The following is a 19,220-nucleotide window of genomic DNA, read 5'->3' on the forward strand; positions in this document are numbered from 1 at the left end:
GTGCTTGGTCCAAGCATAAATGATGGTGGTCCAGGTACAGCAGCAGGTCACTGTAGTGCTTGTGCAGCATAGCAGAAGAAGCATCTGCTTATGTTTAAAGTGATCAAACTTGGGAGAAAATTGCTTGGTTTTAAAAATACAAATGGCATGGTTCTAGAGGTTAGAGCAAAGTTAACAGGGCTCTTGGTCACTGAAGAATCAATGCAGTAGCAGGTCTTGTCAAGAGAAATGCAATTGTAGAATAACAGATGTAAACTTTGAAAATGAAACTGCTTCAGAAAAACACAGATCTTCCTAGCACTAGTATTTTCATTCTGCCAAAGCTGACATACTCTTTTTCTTCTGAAAAAGAATCCTGCTGAACATTTTTTTTTTTTTTTTTAGGATTTTACCTGAAAGCCACAGCAGGGCAGATTTAGTGCGCATAAGATTAGAGTTTAGTTTATCACACCCCACAGAGCTCACCGCTGCAGTGTAAATAAACCCATCTTTTCCTTTCCCCAATCCTCATTTTACTAGCCCACCTGCCCACCCACACATTTACAAGCAGTACCCTCTACTTGTCTGAGTAAAGCTTAGACTAAAAGCCGTCAAAGCCCTGGAGACCTTCCCCCCATAATGACTCTCCCAGACTGCCTGGCTACAGTCCCAAACCCTCAGGAATACCTACATTTTCAAATGAGACATAGGTGACCAGTGTAACTTTTTCTAACACAGAAAAACTGTGTTCATTTTATAGTTTTCTTAGAAAAATGTAACATATCAAGGTCTGTTAAGATAGGCAGCTGAAGGCAAAAGGACATTTCAAGGCATGGAGTATCTATAACCTATATTCAACAGCCATTTTAAGGATCCTGAAGGACATTCAATTTGCATAAAAGCATCAGTGAATAAAACCCAAGACTACATACTGGGAGCACAAGCAGCTCCCTGGCCCAGTAAGAGCATTTTATACCAACCCCAGCTTTGTGCAAACCACTACAGCTAGCACAGGGAGTTATGGTCATAAATCTTAGTTAAATAACACCATCAAAAACAGCCCTCAGGAACTCCCAGATGTTTCCTGGAAATGTATCTGCAGAAAAGCAGGCTAGACTGTATCATTTAAGGGCAGTCCAAAAGCCTTTTTAAAGACAGCTTGTCCAGGAATATTTTGAGTGGTTCCCTTACTTACAATAGAGAGGATGCACAGTACAAGACTTGGAAGACTGCAGAAGGCGCATCCACTCACACATACAGAGGAGGGATTTAGGGGGAGGTAGGAAAGGAGAGTATTTGGATTACAAAGAGTCACAGTGTTTAACATGACATCTCAGAGATCTTCCGGTCTTACTGCAGGAACCCATCTGCCTAACCTTCAGGGAGGCAAAAGAAATGAAAAATCAGATCCTCTCCCGTTTGCTTAGTAGCAGTTCTTGCTCCATCAGAACGGACAAGGGAAGAGTCCATTCTCCGTTGCAGAAAGGGCCTCAGTACGGCTGCTGCGCTGTCTTGCTTGAGTCAGGCCACTGTGGAGGGGCATCCTGCTGATCAATTGGCTCATAGGTGCTGCGATCCCGGCCTGCACGGGTGACACCTGAATGGAGATTGAAGAGAACACGCTTTGGAAAAAAACAAAAGCACAAGAACTGAATCCCCTAAGAGAAACCAACAGCTCAGGAGCACACCACATTAGCTGCTCTACCAGCTCCCCAGCACTTGTGTTCTGTGATCCTCACTACACAGGCAGGAGGTAAGAAAACTCATTTTTCCAACAAAGGCAAAATAACTGAGATGCATTTGAACATGGCTCTTCATTCCCTGAGAACTGCTCTCTTGCTTTCCACACAGCCATGTGGCTACTAAGACCTGCAATACTATGTAGCAGCATAACAGGCTCCTATAATAGCACATTTCAGCAAGATCGAGTTTATGAGATCTAGTGGAAAAATGAACAGACAAAAACAGAAGCAGCAGAAACCATGGCTAGCTGACAGCATAAATTTAAGAGCATGATTCATCCATGAACCACTCTTCCCAACAACACAGCTACGCCTCAAGTGTGCCACACCATGGCCCTAAATTTGAATCCAGCAGTGCCCCCAATTGCACTATGAACAATTTGCCTGTGGCACAAGAATGGTACAAAATCACATTACTGTCCAGGGGATAAGCAGGGAAAGAAGAGAGACAGACAGAGAATGTGCATGGAAAGCTCTGTATCTATAGGCCAGGCAACTGCCGTGGCTAGAAAGCAATCTGAATCAAAGGTGGGCACCAAACCATATCAGAGGGTTGTCCTATGCAGCAAGGATGCTGCCAAGCAACAAAAAGAGATTTTGTATGGAAAGAAAACGAGACAGAGAAGACCAGGAAAAATGCAACACTGTGAGGTTCAAAAGGAAAACGCCAGACAGCAGGAAAACGAGAGAAGAAATTTGTCAACCACATTCGACAAAACAACAGCACACAGTTTGTACTGAAAATCTTGTGAGAAAGAGTTCAGGAGAGGGTATGAAACTACAAATTGTCTGAATTCTAACCTGTGCCTGAGAGGAGACTCTCAGACAGTATGCATGTGTTGGGATAGTGTGGTTGAAAAGAAGTGCTCCCAAATTCTAAGTAAAGGGATGAACTCCTCAATGATACCTACACTTTCCACGGGATACAAATGTCAAATCCCAGTTACAAGCACAGTGAGCAGCTAATAAAAATTGGCACAAATGTGGCCCACAGCAAGGCACTGCAGTTGACTCACAATCCTTCTGACCCAGTTAAGACAGATCTGTCCGGCATTTGCACAAGTGGCTGATGGAGAAGACACGCACATTCCACTAGCAGAGAGATGCAAATGGCACACAGCGCCCCAAGCCATGGTTTCCTTCCATGGTCTCTCCTTCTCTGCAGGTATCCACCTCTTTTCACAGGAAGCATTATCTTCTTTGCTAGTACCAAAGCAGCACAAGTGACAGCTTTCTAACACTGTAATGCAGTTATACCATCCTTTGTCCTGCACAGCCTTCTTCAGAAGGTAAAAAGATAACCATGCCAGGCTGCTGGTTTTGCTGGGGTAGACTCCCACACAGCAAACAATCCCTAGCAGCTGCCCCGGCATGGCCTAGCACCAGGCATGCTTGGCAAAGCTGACTGAGACCCAGAACATCCAGCCACAGCCTCTTCTCTCTGGCAAGGCTGCCACAATATCATTAGCAAGTACAACTGGGAGAAAAATGAGTGCCTCCAGGCAAAGTCCCACGAGGTAAACATCAGGCCCGTTTTCCAGGTGAGGAAATGGAGGTCCAAAGCAATCAAAGTAGCTAGGACATGTGAGGCCCAGAGAAAGCATGGAGTTAGAAATCCAGCTTCTTTCCCTCTCATGCATAATCCACCTAGAGGGGATGCTGCCTCTACTTTCCCGCAGAAGGAAAAGAAAGGGTTGGCAAAGACAGAAGGACACCCAAAGGCTTCCAACAAGCACACACAAATGCAGGAGGAGGAAGAGAGGAAAAGCCTCTTGGTTATATTGGATAAGAGAGACAGCAGTGGTATCAATACCATTGTAGGCCAAATGGCTGTCAGACGAGGACTCCCGGTCTGCAAGGGAAGAGAGGAAGAATGTAAATTTAAGGCCTAAGACACACCAGAACCACAAAACGGGAGAACAGGCATGAGCAAGAGAAAGCAAGCACCCCCTCTCCCTGGAAAGGGGGGGCAGAATCCAGCTGCACAGAGCTCAGGCTGAAAGGTCCAAAGTGCAAGGGGGTCTCCCTAACACCAGAGGAGGTGGCCCACACTGATGTGGAGGCAGAGGAAGCATCCTACCTATGTTAAAGGTGTACTCTCCTCCACGCTCCCGATACATTCGATACACCAAATAGCAGGACACAGGTTTGAGGAGGAGGCTGAAGATGGCCATGCCTATACTGAAACGCTTCTCATCACTGAGATAGTTGTTTGGAGGGTAGAAGACAGAGATGTGAATGATGTCTGTGAGGACTGTGAGCAGCAGGCCAGTCAGGAACTGGAAACAGAGAGAGAATTGGACATGAACTGAATAGGGGACTAACCACTAGGAGTAACAGTTACAGCATCTATTTCCTGAGAGATCTGTGTCCACACAAGCATGCCTTCACCCCAGTGTCACACATTGCTAACCCTTCACACTGCCCCAGGTAGACAGAGATTCCTAAATGAATGATCTTGTATTTTGTGTATTTTCTTCACATCTGTCAGACAGCGCACGACATCTCTTTAATGTTCAGAGAAGGGTTTTATAAAGCCCCTCTAACTCAAGCATATTAAATGCTTTAAGTCCTCCCTGGCATTACAAGTCACAACAGCAGGTAAAAAAAGTAAGAATCAAGTATGCCTCACCTCTGAGATGCAAAATAAGTGACAGCGAATGCTTCTCACCATGGTTTACAGTGCTTATAGATTTATATGCTCTCTTAAAAAAAAAAAAAAAAACAACAACACAAAAAAACACGAAACAAAACAACCCAAACAGGGAATTTGACTTGTTCACTGCTGTATTGGGAACAGCTGAAAATCATCACTAACTCCAAGAAGCTGTCTCTGCCCTCCACCCTCTCCCTGAGCAGCCTGGTGGAGGCAAATACCCTCACACTCACCATTACGATGGCATCAAGGGAATCTCGCTGCACGATGGCCCAGATCCCCACGGCAAGGACGCTGAAGTTTCCCCAGGCATAGGAGGCTGGAAACATGCCATTCATGCATCCCCTACCAAACAAGACAAAAAAAACCCAACCCACATTCACAGTAAGCCTGCAACAGTTTGTTTGCATTCATCCCTGTTCCCATCCGAACACCTCACTCTTAGATTTAGGATCTTCTTGCACAAAGGCACAAACAGGGAGTGCTGATTCCCCAAGAACATCCCATTCCTAGTTTGAAGGAATACCCTCTTCTCACCCAGGCCAGGCCAGTTACCAATCACTCACCACACTGTGAGCAGCCAGTGTACCAGAATGATGGCCTATGAAAAAAAACAGAGAGGAAGACAGGTCAGCAAGCTGGGAGAACTGCGGGAGGATCGACGTGAAATGACACCATCTTGTTTGCAAGGGATGGGTGGAAGAGTGCCCTGGACCCATGAGCCAGCGCAGAAAGCTGGTGCAGCAACTGGGACAGTAAAGACACAAAACCATTTTTCTCTGCTTCTATTGCTGCGTATTTCCTGTGGTGCTACACTGTAGTCATTCATTATTGTTGTCATCTCTGTCAACAGTTGATTCAGGGCCCACTTAGTCTTTTCTAAATGGGTTATTGATTTTGGAACTTCAGAAGAGTTTGTACAGAAAGCTGGGCAATCTCATTCACACTATGCCAGCACAGTTTATACATGGCCAATCTGGCATCCCATCACCAAGAAGTCCATGGAAAGTCATGCCTGCAGCTCCCAGCAATTTCACTCCAGTCCTCAGTAAATCATCCCTTTTACCTGCTTCCAGTCTGTTCAGAGCAGTGGTTCAACCTCACTGCGATATTAACAGACCTGAAGGCATCTTCTAGGAACCCGAGAACCTGATGCTGCCATAGTACACAGCTCTTTTCATTCCTAGTGAAGCCACCAGGGCCCAAGCACAGGCAGTGCCCTAAGCAGCGATAACAGAATGCTGTCACAGATTCTGTACTTTGCAAATGTCCTTAATGATCCTGATCCTTGCGCTCAAGGGGACAAATCCAAGAAGAAAGCATCTTACTGTAACAAGTGACACAAGGATTCTCTTCATCAGCACTTGACATTTCTGTAACCAAGGAGACATACTCTACATGTTTATTAAGACAGCAAATGGGAACAAGAATATACCACTTCAGTCTTTTTCTATACATGTATCCATATGCTCACTTGCTTTTGAGCCTGCTGGCCAGTCTCAACAAAGGGAGATCACTCATACTCACTCTCTAAACATTTGTGAAAACAAGAATATAGAAGACAGGCTCTATCAGCAGCCTCATAAAAGAAAGGCTGAAGCCTGGACATATCAGAGGATCTATGGGAAACAGGCACTCTTCCATTTTTTTCTAGGTGTGAGAAAGGCTCCAATAGCATTTATACTGACCTCGATATAAAAAAAAAAAAAACTCACCACCAAAACCCCTCTGAAGCACACTCCCTCCACATACTCCCACCAAAAAAAAAACCAAACCCCGAACATTGGGAAATGAGTAAGTAGCAAAAGGCTAAATTACTTGGTGGACACAGGAAAGCTGTATGCAGATAGGAGCATGAAGACACTAAAAACACCCCTCACGATCTACTGACATCCTGCTATGTTCACTGACTTAAAAATGCCTATCCATGCTCTAACTTAATACAAAACTAGTTGCTCAAGAAGAAAGTTAATAACCAAGGAAGCTGTGACACGAGCGAAGCGCAGCCAGGAAATCAACAGGAGTGATGCATCTGCTGTGGCTCATGCTGCTCTGCCAGGATACCACAATGTGTCTTCTGATAAGACAGAGCTCTTGCTTCACTGCAGTACCCTAGCACGTCTGCTGAGCATTCACCATGAGTAGCCTAGACTTTGTCATAACTTCAAACACTGCTTAAACAGATTTTTATTAATGAGGTTTTTTAATTGTTCATTAAAGCCTACAAAGTGCTTCACCACCACCCCCTGCTTTCCCTTCTCCCCAATTGTACCACGGAGACCAGGCAGAAACTGCTAATCAGTAAAATACAAGATGTTCTTGGATAAGAATGCAGACATGCAAATAGCATTTACTCAAGAGACTATCACAACATCAGGGAAATTCTTAATTAGGTAGTATTTAATTGCATGTTACATACCCGCAAGACCCCTCAAGGCTCACCAGTTAACATAATTAGGCAGGGTGGCTTTTTTTTTTTTAAAGTTGCCTAGATCAATATTGCAGTTATTAAATTATGAAGCAAGCTTAGTCATCAGCATAAAATCGGGTAAACTAGGGCTGATGGTATGAGGGACTGCCAAAATAAAAACAAGGCATTCCTGTCCTGGTTATTAGTCCAATTTACCTGACAGTTCTTCAGGGCACTATGGAATTAGCTGGTGGTCTTGGTATGCTTTAACATAGAAAATGTAGTGGTAATGAAAAACATTCTTTAAAGCTACAGTCACTATGTGAGATTAGGTAATTTGCAGGCAGTCTCCTGATGAGACAGCAGAAGAATTCAAATTTTTTCCATCTGTTCAAGGACTTACGTCTGTACCTAAGAAAGGCATACATTTCTTCCTTTGAGAAAATAACTCCTAAGACTTGAACCAGTGCTGAGAGCAGAAAATAAGAAAGGTGGAACCTTTGTCCCCATCCCTTCTGGGCAGAAAGATGACCATGTGATTAAAAGCATCCCATTGGAAACTGGGGAGAGCTAAGGGGAATTCCTAGCTCCTCTGCAAATCCCAGCCTGTGATGGAACTAATTGCCAAGCATAAGAAGAGCTTGGTTCTGCCTTGGTCTCGTTAGATGGGAAACTCTTTGGAATAGGAACTCATTCCTTTAAACATGCTTCAGCACAGAACCTAGCACAAGGCTGAATTTTGACTAAGTTAAAAACTACATGGTTCTAAATTACAATTATTTTCTTGTAGTATCTAACTTTTTTAATTTTACTTACTTTTTTTTTTTTGAGAGTGAGCTCATCTACTCTGAGTGGCATATTCACCCGAGGATATACTAACCAAAATACAGATCTGAGTGGCCACCTGTGGGCATGCTCCTCATTATTATAACAGAGCGATAATAATGAGAGTGGTTAGGCAGTGGAACAGGCTATCCAACGGGGCTGTCATCGCTCTATCCTTAGAGATTTTTAACAGTCAGCTGAATTTTGAGTTGAGCTATTTGATCTGACTTTGAAGTTAGCTTTGCTTTGAGCAGGAGGTTGGACTAGACATACAGAGGTCTCTTTTAATCTAACTTATTCTATGATTCTGTGACCTAGCATTTAAAAATGCCCAAGTACAAAACATATGTTCCCAGGCACATGGATTGTAGGGCATTGTCCAGGCTTGATCAAACTCAAACTTTGTATTTCGAGGCTCTGCATATTTATTGCAATAATCCTAGGTGTCAAGCATTCACTGCAAAAATATGGTTATGCTGCTTCACATGCTTTGCTGAGCATTACTATTAGAGCTGAGCAGGTAGATGCTGTTTCATGAGCATGTTCCTCATCCACTCTAGGGCCTGCTACATTGATTTTATAGCTCTGCAAGTAGCTTAAAGAGAGACCTCAAGGCTAAGACATTGCTATGTTCTGGCACAAACACAGCTCAGTCATGCAGTTTTCTCCAAGCTTCTTCTATCACGAGGCTCATCTTTTTTAATCTCACAGAAACTGTAAGCAGATCATCCCAATGAATAGCAGGAGTGCGTGTTATTTCCAGTCCCTTTCTGAATAAGAATCTTTCCTACCTTTGTGATATGTTTCAGGGAAGCAGGCCCTAACTCAGGAAAAGTACAAAGACGCAGGTACAATTATTAACTCCCCATTCCCCATTCCCCAGCTCTTCAGCCCCAGAGCAGTACCAGCAGACTTGACAACAAGGAATTTCTTAGTGCTGAAAACAGTTTGCCCAGGACAAGCTCACTCTTATCTAGGAAGAGATTTGGGAATGGTTGTCTGAAACCACAGAAGAAAGGCAACATTTTAGATGTGTTGTTATGGTGACTCATGAATTCAAGAAGTCTGTTTTTTTCAGCTCCCCGATCTCCACCTCCCATGGTAGAACATGTATTTCATGCTGGCAAACTTTTTAATTAAACATCCTTATTTTTCACTGTTGTTTTACCATGGGGGAAAAAAATCAAACCAAGTTAAAAAAGAAAGCAGAAGGCAAGATCTTGTAATCTTCCTAGTGCCCTGGGAAGCACACAATAGTCCAAACTTGTCAGAGCGAAGTATCAGCTAGTTTACAGAAGGTAATATAATCCACATGCCAGGCCCTGAAAGCTCCATTTGCTTACTTGCCTCTAACAAGGAAAGCTGCTTTTCCTGGTGAACTAGTAAGAGGGGGAAACATCATCATATGAACACCAAGCCTTTATTTAGCACAGCCACACAAAAGCCTTCCTGTACAAAGCTGAATTCATAACGGTAGCTGAGATAATACTACCCTCCCACCCAGCCTGTAGGCAGCCTGCTCCGAGGACACCACTCAGCTTTATGAATCAATAGCAGAAAAAACCTGGTGTGATCAGTGATGCTTTCATTCCCTGGGCAAAGTTTTAACCAAAGAAAGCACCTGAAACTTGCCGTACCAGACAAGATACACAAAGTAGTGAAGCTGGAAAAAGGCACATGCATCTCAGGACTCTGAAAATACAAAAGAGGAAAAAAAAAAAAAAAAGAGGAAAATTTCACCCGTCTGGTATGAGGGAAGGCTTCCATACCAACCACCAACATCAAAAGCAAAAAAGTGATTTTAGCATCCTCCAGCTTCTCCGCAAGGCTGTGCTTCTTCCCAAACTGAAAAGCGTAACATAACTGTGGTAAGCCCCTTATTTCCCATTTCTCTGGTTACCAGATATTCACCAAATAGCCCCCAACTGAAGCCCCCCCCCCAACAGAGAAGCAATTTCAATTATCTACCAGATGATAACCCCAAGTGGGACCATCTTTCTAAGATATTTTGCCTGACAAGCAAAAACTTTGCCTCCTCAGGATCTTGCGTAGTGTTTATCCTGGATTAGCTCTGGTCAGCTGAGCTGAAAACCTCCACGGACACAAGTTAATAACCAGCTGTCGTCCCAACCCAGCCGTTGGCCACTTCAGCAACTGCCCTGAAGTAAGAGAGAACCTTGAAGTCATTGCCTGCCGCTCTTAATGACCGAGAGCTTTTGCAACGTTTGCCCATGTGATGAAAACGGTTTAGAAACACCAGACTCCTCCTCGGAGGCCTCCGCATCTCCCAGCCAGGTCCTCAGCCAGGCCCTGGACCAGGCGCAAACCTGGCCAGCGTGCGAGAGGCGAGGGCAGGCCGGGCCAAGCGCCCGCTCCCCGGGTCGCGTCCCGGCCGCCCCGCGCCGCCGCCTCCCCCGAGCCGCGGCCGGGGAAGAGGCTGCCGCCCCGGCGGAACCCCCGCCCAGCCCTCCCGCTCCTCAGGCGGGGCCTCGGCCAGCGCCGCACAGCCCCCGGCCCCGCGGCGGGCAGCCTGCTCTCTCGGAGCCCGCGGAGCCCGACCGAGCGGGCGGCCGGCCGGCCACGGGGCAGCCGGAGAGGCCCCCCTCGCCGCCGGGGAAGCCCGGGAGCGGCTCGGCCCCGCGGCCCCTACCTTGAGGTTGACGGCAGGCAGCTCCATGGCAGCCGCCCGCCGGCCCCGTGACTCCCGGCGCCGGGGCCGCCTCACGTGGGGCTGGGCCGGGCCCCGCCGCCGCCGCGGGGTGGCCCCGGGCCGCCCAGGGGAGGGCGGCGGGGCGGGAGGAGCCGGGACACCGCCGGGCCGCGCCCCACGGTGGCGTCCCTCCGCGCCCGGCCGGCCCCGGCCCCAGCCCCACGGAGCCCCGCCGCCGCGGTGGGTCCTCGGGCGCTGGCGGCACGGCGTCGGGTCGGGAGCGACGGGGAGGCCCGGCCCCTGCCCTGAACCGTGCCCTCTGCCGCGCCGGGTGATGCACGGTGGTGCTGGGGTGTGCCGTTGTGGACTGGGTGGCAGGTGGTGATTTCTTGTCAGACGGCCGCGTTCCAGACGAGGAAATGGTCTGGATACTCTGCTACCCGATGCGTATTGCACAGCACCTGGTTCCGAAACAGAAAGCCACCAGCAGGTTAAAAGTGTCCCTGGATGAGTTTGTTGACTCCAAAGACCCAGCCAAACGGTTCTTCCTGCTGCTTACACGCGTAATGCAGCTGAGGGAAGGTTTGACAGCATACTTGGACTGTAGTCACTTCTTGTAGTCCAAGAAGGCTAATGCATGTATAGGACTTAGCAGCTTTCTGGAAGTCTTCCTCCAGAAAGCTTTTGTGCACACATCAGTACTGTAGCAAAAAGGTCAGAAGTGACAAAGACACTTGATAAACACCAATAAAAAAGCAATTGCAAGGCGCTAGCTGTGCTCAGCTGTATCACACAATAACTGAGTCAAGTTCAGGTGAGTCTTTGTGGTCGAGCACTGGAGTCTCTAGCCATGTAGCTAGAATGGCTGGCAGAGACTTAGTTGTTTCCTTTGGCCCTAGATTTTTCCCTAGAACTAGATGACTGAACTCTTTGCCTAAAAGCCAGGTACAAATCACAAGTCCTCATCTCTCATTCTGAAAGAAAGCTTCTCCCATTTTAGAGCTAGGGAAGTTGATAAGTGATCAACCCAACCCCACACAGTACAGCTGTAACTTACCATTTCCTGTCCAGTTCATAATAGCAGTCTTCTCCCCAAGTATGGCAAGTGAACTAACAGAACCAAGAAGTCAGGATTGACTCTCTAACCCTTCCTTCCTTGCCCAGTGTATGCTTTACCTGTCTGCAGGGTAAGACTACAATGTTTTACTGTGTCAGTTGCTTTCTTGTCATCATTTATTCTTACAGAAAAGATGGGGCCTCTAAGGGATGAGCAAGGAGTCAGAAGTTCATTGCAGAAGCTGAATGTGGAAATGTATGAGTCATCCTTCAATCTCATTTCCAGTTGAAGCAGTGCAGTGCAAGGTTATGCATGAGAATTGTGCAGTGCTGAATCTACACTCAGACATTCTCAAACGAGCCAGAAATGTAGCCCTATCTAGCCTGTCCTTCACTGCACCCTGAGTGCTATTGACTGCTAATATGCAGCACACTTGAAGATCTCCCAAGGCAAAGTATTGAATGCCAAAATGAAACAACCTAGAAAATGCTAACCAGAGGAAGCAGCAGAACAAAACTGACTGGCTGCATAGCTCAGAACAGCAGTAAAAAAAAAAAAAGGCTCTGAAAGTCCCCCCCAGGAATCTCTGAATGTGCCACTTTACCAGATGAAAGATTGAAATATAACTCATCTATTGCCACGTGCCACATCAGCTGTGACTTAATTTCCATTTCTGTGTCTTGCAGGGAAGGCCTGCCTCTATTCACAGAAGTAGTGGCATCAAGTGGGGTAAATGCTAGTGGTCCCAATAATATCAAGGACTGGGTTTTACCCTAAAGGACAAAAAGAAGATGTGACACCTGGGGTGGGGGGGAAGATAAAGAGACACTTTGAATAGCCATATTGCTGGCTCAGTGTTTGGGTGCAAAGTGCAATAGGGATGCCCTTCTGCCAGGATAGGTATCTATCAAAGGAGAACTGTTTGTTATAAAGACAAATTCCACTGTCCCAGTTTAAGTATAAGCACTGTGTAGATGCAGCAGTATGTGGGCGTCTTTGCTCCTTTCAGCACTCCGTCTGAGTGAGACAGTCTCATTATCATTTATGCAGCATGAGCCGTAATTTGGATTGATGTGACTGCTGTTTAATGCAAAGCATTCATTTCCCCTTGTACAGTAAAAGCGCTTTACTTCATTTTGTTCATCAATGTATCATGCAATTAATTCAGCCCTGCTTATTACATCCTGGGCTTGCATGTCATGGGCTCAAGGGACTTAGAAATGTCTTAATGATCTCTTGGATATGAAAACAATGAGAGCTATGATAGACATTATGCATTTGCACGTCTCTCACACCTATTTGATCTGGGGGAGTTGGTTGTTTTTTATCTCTGCTTTGCTTTGCTTGTACCTTGTAAATTGCCTCTCTGTGTAACCTGCTGTCTCTATTCCCTTCCCTAGGCTTGATAACTCAAAGCAACATCAACATGGTGAGAAAGATAAGCAGCAAGTTAAAGACAACCTGCAGGGAGAAGCAGACAACCCAGGAGACTAGAAACAGGATACAGAGATTTTCCTGACTAGAAGACTGGTCCAGGTGAGTTCAGTTCACTACAACTAATATCTAGCAATTAGCTCCTTTATGTCAAATATATTGGTGGTATGTTTTGTGCAAACTGAGAAAAAAACTAATACACAGCTGGTTCCCTTCCTGACAGCGTAAAAGTGAGGCTAATAAGGCAGAAATGCTTTCCTTTGCGTTTTCAGGACACTGTACCACCCTTGGTGGGTAAGGTGATAGCAATTCCATGGGGAAGTAGAGGAGCTAATACAATTGCTCCTGCTGTCTTTATCTGGCCCGTGGGGATGGAGACAAGCTCACCCCTCATAGTTCTGCCCTCCTCATCCCTCACTTGGGGTCTGGTCTGAAGGTAACTAAAGGCTGTAGCTGACACCGGTGTCTGAGTTGTGCCCCTGGCCAGGGAGCTGAGGGCAATGAAGGCATCAGCTTGGCACAAATGCATATATTATCAATAGAGCCTTTCTGAATAAGCAGTGAGGAAGGACATATGGAAGTTGTCCTGGCTCTACAAACTCCCTTTTAAATCCCAATGGGTCGTCAGCAAGGAGAAACATTATTTGGATTGGAGGGCAAACTGAAGGCATGTTGTAATGCTGGTGGGGAGCCTCTTCCTGCAACTTCACTGCAAAACAGTCTATGGCAAGATGATTTGGGGAGTGGAGAGGGTTACACTAATGTGGTATCTTGACAAGCGCACTTGAAAGTCCTTTCCAATCTCAGCAAGGAAGAGCTGCCTCTCTGTTTTTCTAAAATCTAACTAGAGCTTTGAGATATAATCAAGGGACTACTCTTCAAGATTCACTGGCACTCTAGAAAATGAACTGACATACCAGAAATGAGTTTATGGGGTACATATGATCACTCAGAACATTCCAAGAAAACATTTTTCTGATAAAATAAACATTTTATCAGAAAAATAACATAAAATGTCCACAAAATATCCACTGAGTTCATTTAGTCCATGACTTTGGGCTCCATGTGTTATGGTGGTCACTCAGGACGGGACAGGTGGTATGTTGCGTGGACTTACTGGGCACCAAAGCCAGCTCAGGTCGGGTCACTGCTGCACTTGCATGGCTTCTTGTAAGGCTTGTCCTCCATTGGTTCAGTTGGTTCCCGCTATAGTCATTCCCATAACATGCAACTCAAATCCTGGGTTACAACAATTTAAAGGTATTTCCATTACAATCTCCACCCCGTTCCCTTTGGACCAGACCATTTGGTTTAACATTGCAATGAACTCCTCCCCTTGCCCCTGCTCTGGCTTGGACTTTATCCATAGACTGCAGTCCCTTAGGGGTGTACCTGCTCCAGTGGAGCCTCATCTATGACCCACAGTCTCTCCAGGGGTATACCTGCTGCGGCATAGACTTATGCACAGCCACAGCTGCTTTGAGGTGCACCTGTTCCAGTGTGGCCTTCTCCATGGACCACAACAATGCCTTCAGAGACATACCTGCTCCAGCATGGCCTTGCCCACAGCCACAGTCCCTTTGAAGTAAACCTGCTCCAAACATGCCCTTACCCATGGCTGCAGTCCCTCCAAGGGTGTACCTGCTCTGTTGTGGGCTTATCCATGGCCACACGCTTTCAGGTGCTCCAGCATGACCTCATGCACAGCCACTGATGCTTCAAGGTGTACCTGCTGCAGCACAGACATAACCATGGCCACAGACGCTTCGAGATTTACCTGCTCTGGCATCAGCTTATCCACAGCCGCAGACACTTCAGGGTGTCCTGCTCCCATGTGGGCTCATCCACAGGTTACAGCCCCTTTGACTCAAGTTCATACTGGAGTTCCAGCCTGTCCAGTACAGCAGCACAGAAACAGCAGCAATGCCCTGGCCATCAGCCAGCCCAGGCGCATCGCCATTGCTGTTATCCAAATGCTCCCAGGCACAGCAGAGTCAGATGATCAGCAGGACAGCAGTACAGCAAGCAGCAAAAGCAAAAAGCAGCCACTAACGACCACTAGACTCTAATATACAGTCAGGGAAGCAAGCCCCATGGCAAGCACAGAAGCCTGCTGATTAATAGCTAAACAGCAATAGCAGCTATAAATTCAATCTAGCACATTGCAATCAAACCTGTTGTCATCTCAAACACTTCGAGACCCAGGCTGGGCACCAAAAAGGACTGTCATGGTTTAACCCCAGCTGGCAACTAAGCCCCACACAGCTGCTTGCCCACTCCGCCCAGTAGGATGGGGGAGAGAATCAGAAGGGTAAGAGTGAGAAAACTCATGGGTTGAGATAAAGACAGCTTAATAGGGAAAGCAAAAGCTGCTCATGCAAGCACAGCAAAACAAGGAATTCACTCACCACTTCCCACCAGCAGGCAGGTGTTCAGCCATCTCCAGGAAAGCAGGGCTCCATCTGCATAAGGGTTACTTGGGAAGACAAAACACTGTCACTCCAAACATCCCTCCCTTCCTTCTTCTTCCCCCAGCTTTCTATGCTGAGCATGACACCATATGGTGTGAAACCACCCTTTGGTCAGTTGCACCACCTCACCAGCAGCATCTGCAGGCCGTCGCCTGCTTGCCAGCAGCATCTGCCCACGCTGGCACCACCTTGCCAGTGGTGTCTGCCAGGCCATTGCCCGGTTGCCAGCAGTGTCTGCCTATGCCATTGCAGATTGCCGGTGGCATCTCCCAGGCCATCATAGATTTCCAGTGCTGTCTGCCAGGCCATTGCCTGCTTGCCGGCAGCATCTCCCAAGCTGTCACAGATTGATGGTGGCATCTGCCCGTGCCGTCGCCAGCTTGCCGGCAGCATCTGCCCACACCGGTGCCAGCTCACTGGCTGTCTGGCTTGTGGGGGTTGGGGTGATTGGCCCCCTGTTCCCAATGGCTCTAGCTGCAGCCTAACACAGCCCAGGTGGGACCCATAGGGTGAGGATGGGGCTGAGCCAAGGGTTTAAAAAGGGCTGCAGGTGGGGCTGGGCTGGGGCAGCTCCAGGTGCAGCTGGTGAGGCTGAGGATGACCCTGGCCCTGCTGTGCCGAGGGGCTCTAGCTGGGGAGGGGGCCTGCCTGCGGGAGCTGGCTGAGGAGTGAATAAAAGGGGCTTCCCCAGGCAGCTGCCTCTAGCAAGAAAGGATCCCTCCCAGCCATCCCTGACAGCATGCACCACCAGCACTGGTGCTGGAGCTCGGTGCCTCCATTGGCTGCACATGTGAGCCACCATGCCTCCAGGAACCCTCGTGGGAGAGGAGTGTCGAGGCACCTGCTGCCTGCTCCTGGGCAGGATAGGGTCGGGCAGCCGGCACTGTGGAGGAGGAAGGGGCGGAGGCCGAGAGGGAAGCCTCGGGGTGCCGAAGGTCTCCTGGCAGTGCCAGGAGCTCCGGTGAGCTGTGCATCCCTTGTGTGCATCTGGGCCCGTCCCTGCCATGCTTCTCCAGACCTCTGCCTGCCTCCTTGCCTGTACTGGCCTCTGTTTCCCTTTCAGGCTCCCCAAAGCTTTTTGCCCTTCTACTAGCACTGCCCTCTACACTGTCACCTTCTACGCTTCTTTTCTACACCTCTCCCTTTCCAGCTCCCCACCTGCTATTATTTCACTCTTCCCACACTGCCTTCTTCTGCATTGCTTGTGAAAATGGCATTTCTAGGTCTCCCTCTATGCAGCGACCTGTCTCTCTTTTCAGTGACTCCCTCTGCTCTGCACCCTGACTACTTTTTTCTAGTTAATGGTCCCTATTTTTCAATTTTTTACTCTCATAATTATTTTCTTTTTAAAATTTGGTTTCTAGGTGTACTTTTATCTTGTTTTCTATCTCTATTTTTTCTCTTTTCCTGTATCCTGTTGCTTCTAAAATTTTCATTCTATGTCTACTTTTATCAAGATGTCTCTTCCTGTTTAATTGTTTCCTGTGTGCCCTGTACACTGTTGCTTTTAAATTTTCTTTACTCATCTATTTTTATCCAGTTTGCTGTCCTTATTTTTTAATTCATTCTAGTCTGTCCTGTACCCAGTTGCTTTTAAAGCTTTCTTTCTGTGTCTCCATCTATTTAGGTTTTTCACTATTTTTAAATTTTTTCCTCTCAATGTCTTCACTTCTGAATTTTTGTTTCTATGTTCACTTTTATGTATGTTTCTGTCTATTTATTTTTTCCTATCTGTACTCTACATTGCCACTTCTAAAATTTTTTCTGTCTACTTTTACCCAGATGTCTAACCCTATCTTTTTATTTCCTGTCTTTCCTGTGTCACTTTTGAATTCTTCTATATTTACTTGTTTCCAGTTAGCTGTCTTTATTTTTTATGTTTATTTTATCAGACATAAACATATGTTTGTTTCTCACTCTCATTTTTTCTGATAAAAAACCCGAAAGCAATGCTTTTTCCAGGCTTTATGTAGCAGAGAGTGACTGGCATGGACTCGAACAATTTAGTATAGCATGGGTTTGAAATTGAAGCACTCTCACACACTGTGGATTGACAACAGGGTAATTACTGGGGGGTGGGGGGAGGGAGGGAAGAGAGAGGGTTTCAATAAAACACCCCCAAGCTAAAATGAATGCAGACTATTACAGACCTGAGGCAGAATGATTCCCAAGTGTTTTAATTTGTGCTTCCACTCCTTGTCTCCCTTGCAGTCATCATTTTGGCAACTGCCAGCAACATCCCCGAGATTCAACAGCATTTGTAGAGCAGGCAGCTGCTGAGATGATTATGTCAAAGCAGCACGCTGTCCTCTCTTTTCCATGTCTAATGATTCTCACCCTTGGAAAAGTGGTTTAAAATGATGCATACCCCTTGGACTCATTGTGAAGCTGCTAACAGCAGTAGCTGTAGAGCAGGAGTTTGGGTGGGACTCTGTCACTCACCTTTCTTACATGCATGCCCTGCAATTAACTTTAAAAATTATTCCACAGAGCCCTGCTATGGCTGGTTTGGGCCTGATCCAAAGTCCCCTCAAGACAATAGAAGACCTTGCAAGTGCTCTGGCTTAAGCTCTCTGGGGGCAGTAGAGAAGCTGAGCTTGTGTGGATTCTTAATTTGAGTTTCTCAATCAATCAGTTGATAAGAACATATAAATCAAGACTTGCTTGACATTTGTCTCCCTCTCTCTTGTTCAGACCTAATGTCCCCAAAGGCAGAACTGTCACTGACTGCGCTGCAAATGGGAGATACTGGGAAGGAAGGGGAAAGTTGCTATATGTAACCCAGTGACACTATTGCTCTGCAGCTGCTGCCATATCCTTGAGACAGCACAGAGCGGCACTAAAAAGCTTTGCAACACTCAGAAGTGGGTTGGACTTGTTGTACAAATGGTCCCGTGGGGTTTCATATCACAGGCTGGTCTTGCATTCCACACCTTGGCATGGTATTTACTCAACAGCTTTCCTTTGCACTGCAGTTGCGAAGTCAGTAGTTGATCTGGCTGATACATAAATCAGGTTTTCTGATGCATTTCGTACTGCTGTGCCTGTGCAGCATGTGCCTGTGCTGCTGCTCACCCTTTCTGCTTCACATCTGCAACATCACAGTTTGATTCAGAAAGAATGAGTCCCCGTCATGGGCTCTCTTTCTGAAACTCCAATGTGAGCTATCAATCCAATAATCCTGTGACTTGATTTATAATAATTAATCAATTTTCACTGACCTTAGACATTTAACTAATCCCACCAATTAAGAATAATCTGTTCTTTATATTCAGAGTTAATACCAGACTGAAAGCTGAAAAAGCAAGTCTCCTTTTGGAGTCTAAAAGCTCTGGCTTCAAATTCAGACTTGCTGTTTAAGCCTGCTTGTATGTCACATGATTTGCAAAACAGTCTTGCCCAAAATGCTGCCCAAAATACAAGGATTCTGTATGTAGTGTATGGGGCAATGAATACCTGCATCACCAAGGATAAAGACCCCTGCAAAATTTCCTGCTTTCTTTCAGTTGCGCTGTTCCAACACAGATCTCAGCACCTATATTGGAAAGCGGTGTGGTATCAAAACCTGGCTTTGATAATGGCTGTGCGTGTGGTTCTCATCAGACCAGGGTTTGAGAACTCTGCAATTGACTGTGCTCAATTAAGGCCTTTTTCCCTTTATGCTTCCACTGACAATAGCACTGGCAGCACCACCCACTATTCTGCATCTAGGCTGAGGGAGGGGCTGCATTTCTCTCCCTGGGTTACCAAATTACATCCTTGCTGCTGTGGCATAGAGCTGGAGCCAAACCACCTTTCTTTACTCCTGCCTTTTGGGCTAAGACGGTAATGCTGTAAGCAGAAATCTAAATAGCTACATCCAACCAAGTGACAGGTTTTGCCTCAATGCTCCTTTACAAATTCCTCCTTTAGCATACCTCCTAGCAGTGCAGGCGCATGTGGGTCAGAACTAATATTGTATTCATAGTATAACTCTGTAGTCATGACTGGGCACTC

At 46.6% G+C, this 19,220-nt stretch overlaps 1 protein-coding gene across 4 annotated transcripts; it reads right to left on the reverse strand.

Annotated features, from left to right (window-relative positions):
- Positions 1-843: 843 nt before the first annotated feature.
- On the reverse strand, positions 844-10,625 carry AGTRAP (angiotensin II receptor associated protein). 4 transcript variants are annotated; one of them, XM_072884031.1, is made up of 7 exons: positions 10,263-10,625; positions 9,250-9,304; positions 4,944-4,978; positions 4,611-4,722; positions 3,802-4,000; positions 3,535-3,573; positions 844-1,576 (listed from the first exon to the last, which is right to left on the reverse strand). In XM_072884031.1, exons 2-7 carry the CDS (start codon positions 9,289-9,291, stop codon positions 1,470-1,472), a joined length of 534 nt encoding a protein of 177 aa, XP_072740132.1. In that variant the 5' UTR covers positions 9,292-9,304; positions 10,263-10,625; the 3' UTR covers positions 844-1,469. The 4 variants fall into 4 exon arrangements, with proteins under 4 accessions (XP_072740132.1, XP_072740134.1, XP_072740133.1 ...); XM_072884033.1 differs by lacking the exon at positions 9,250-9,304 and having other exon boundaries at positions 10,263-10,573; XM_072884032.1 differs by lacking the exons at positions 4,944-4,978; positions 9,250-9,304 and having other exon boundaries at positions 10,263-10,598.
- Positions 10,626-19,220: the final 8,595 nt, after the last annotated feature.

The sequence above is a fragment of the Ciconia boyciana genome, chromosome 19 (assembly GCF_034638445.1).
Source record: "Ciconia boyciana chromosome 19, ASM3463844v1, whole genome shotgun sequence".
In the NCBI taxonomy this organism is placed as follows: domain Eukaryota; kingdom Metazoa; phylum Chordata; class Aves; order Ciconiiformes; family Ciconiidae; genus Ciconia; species Ciconia boyciana.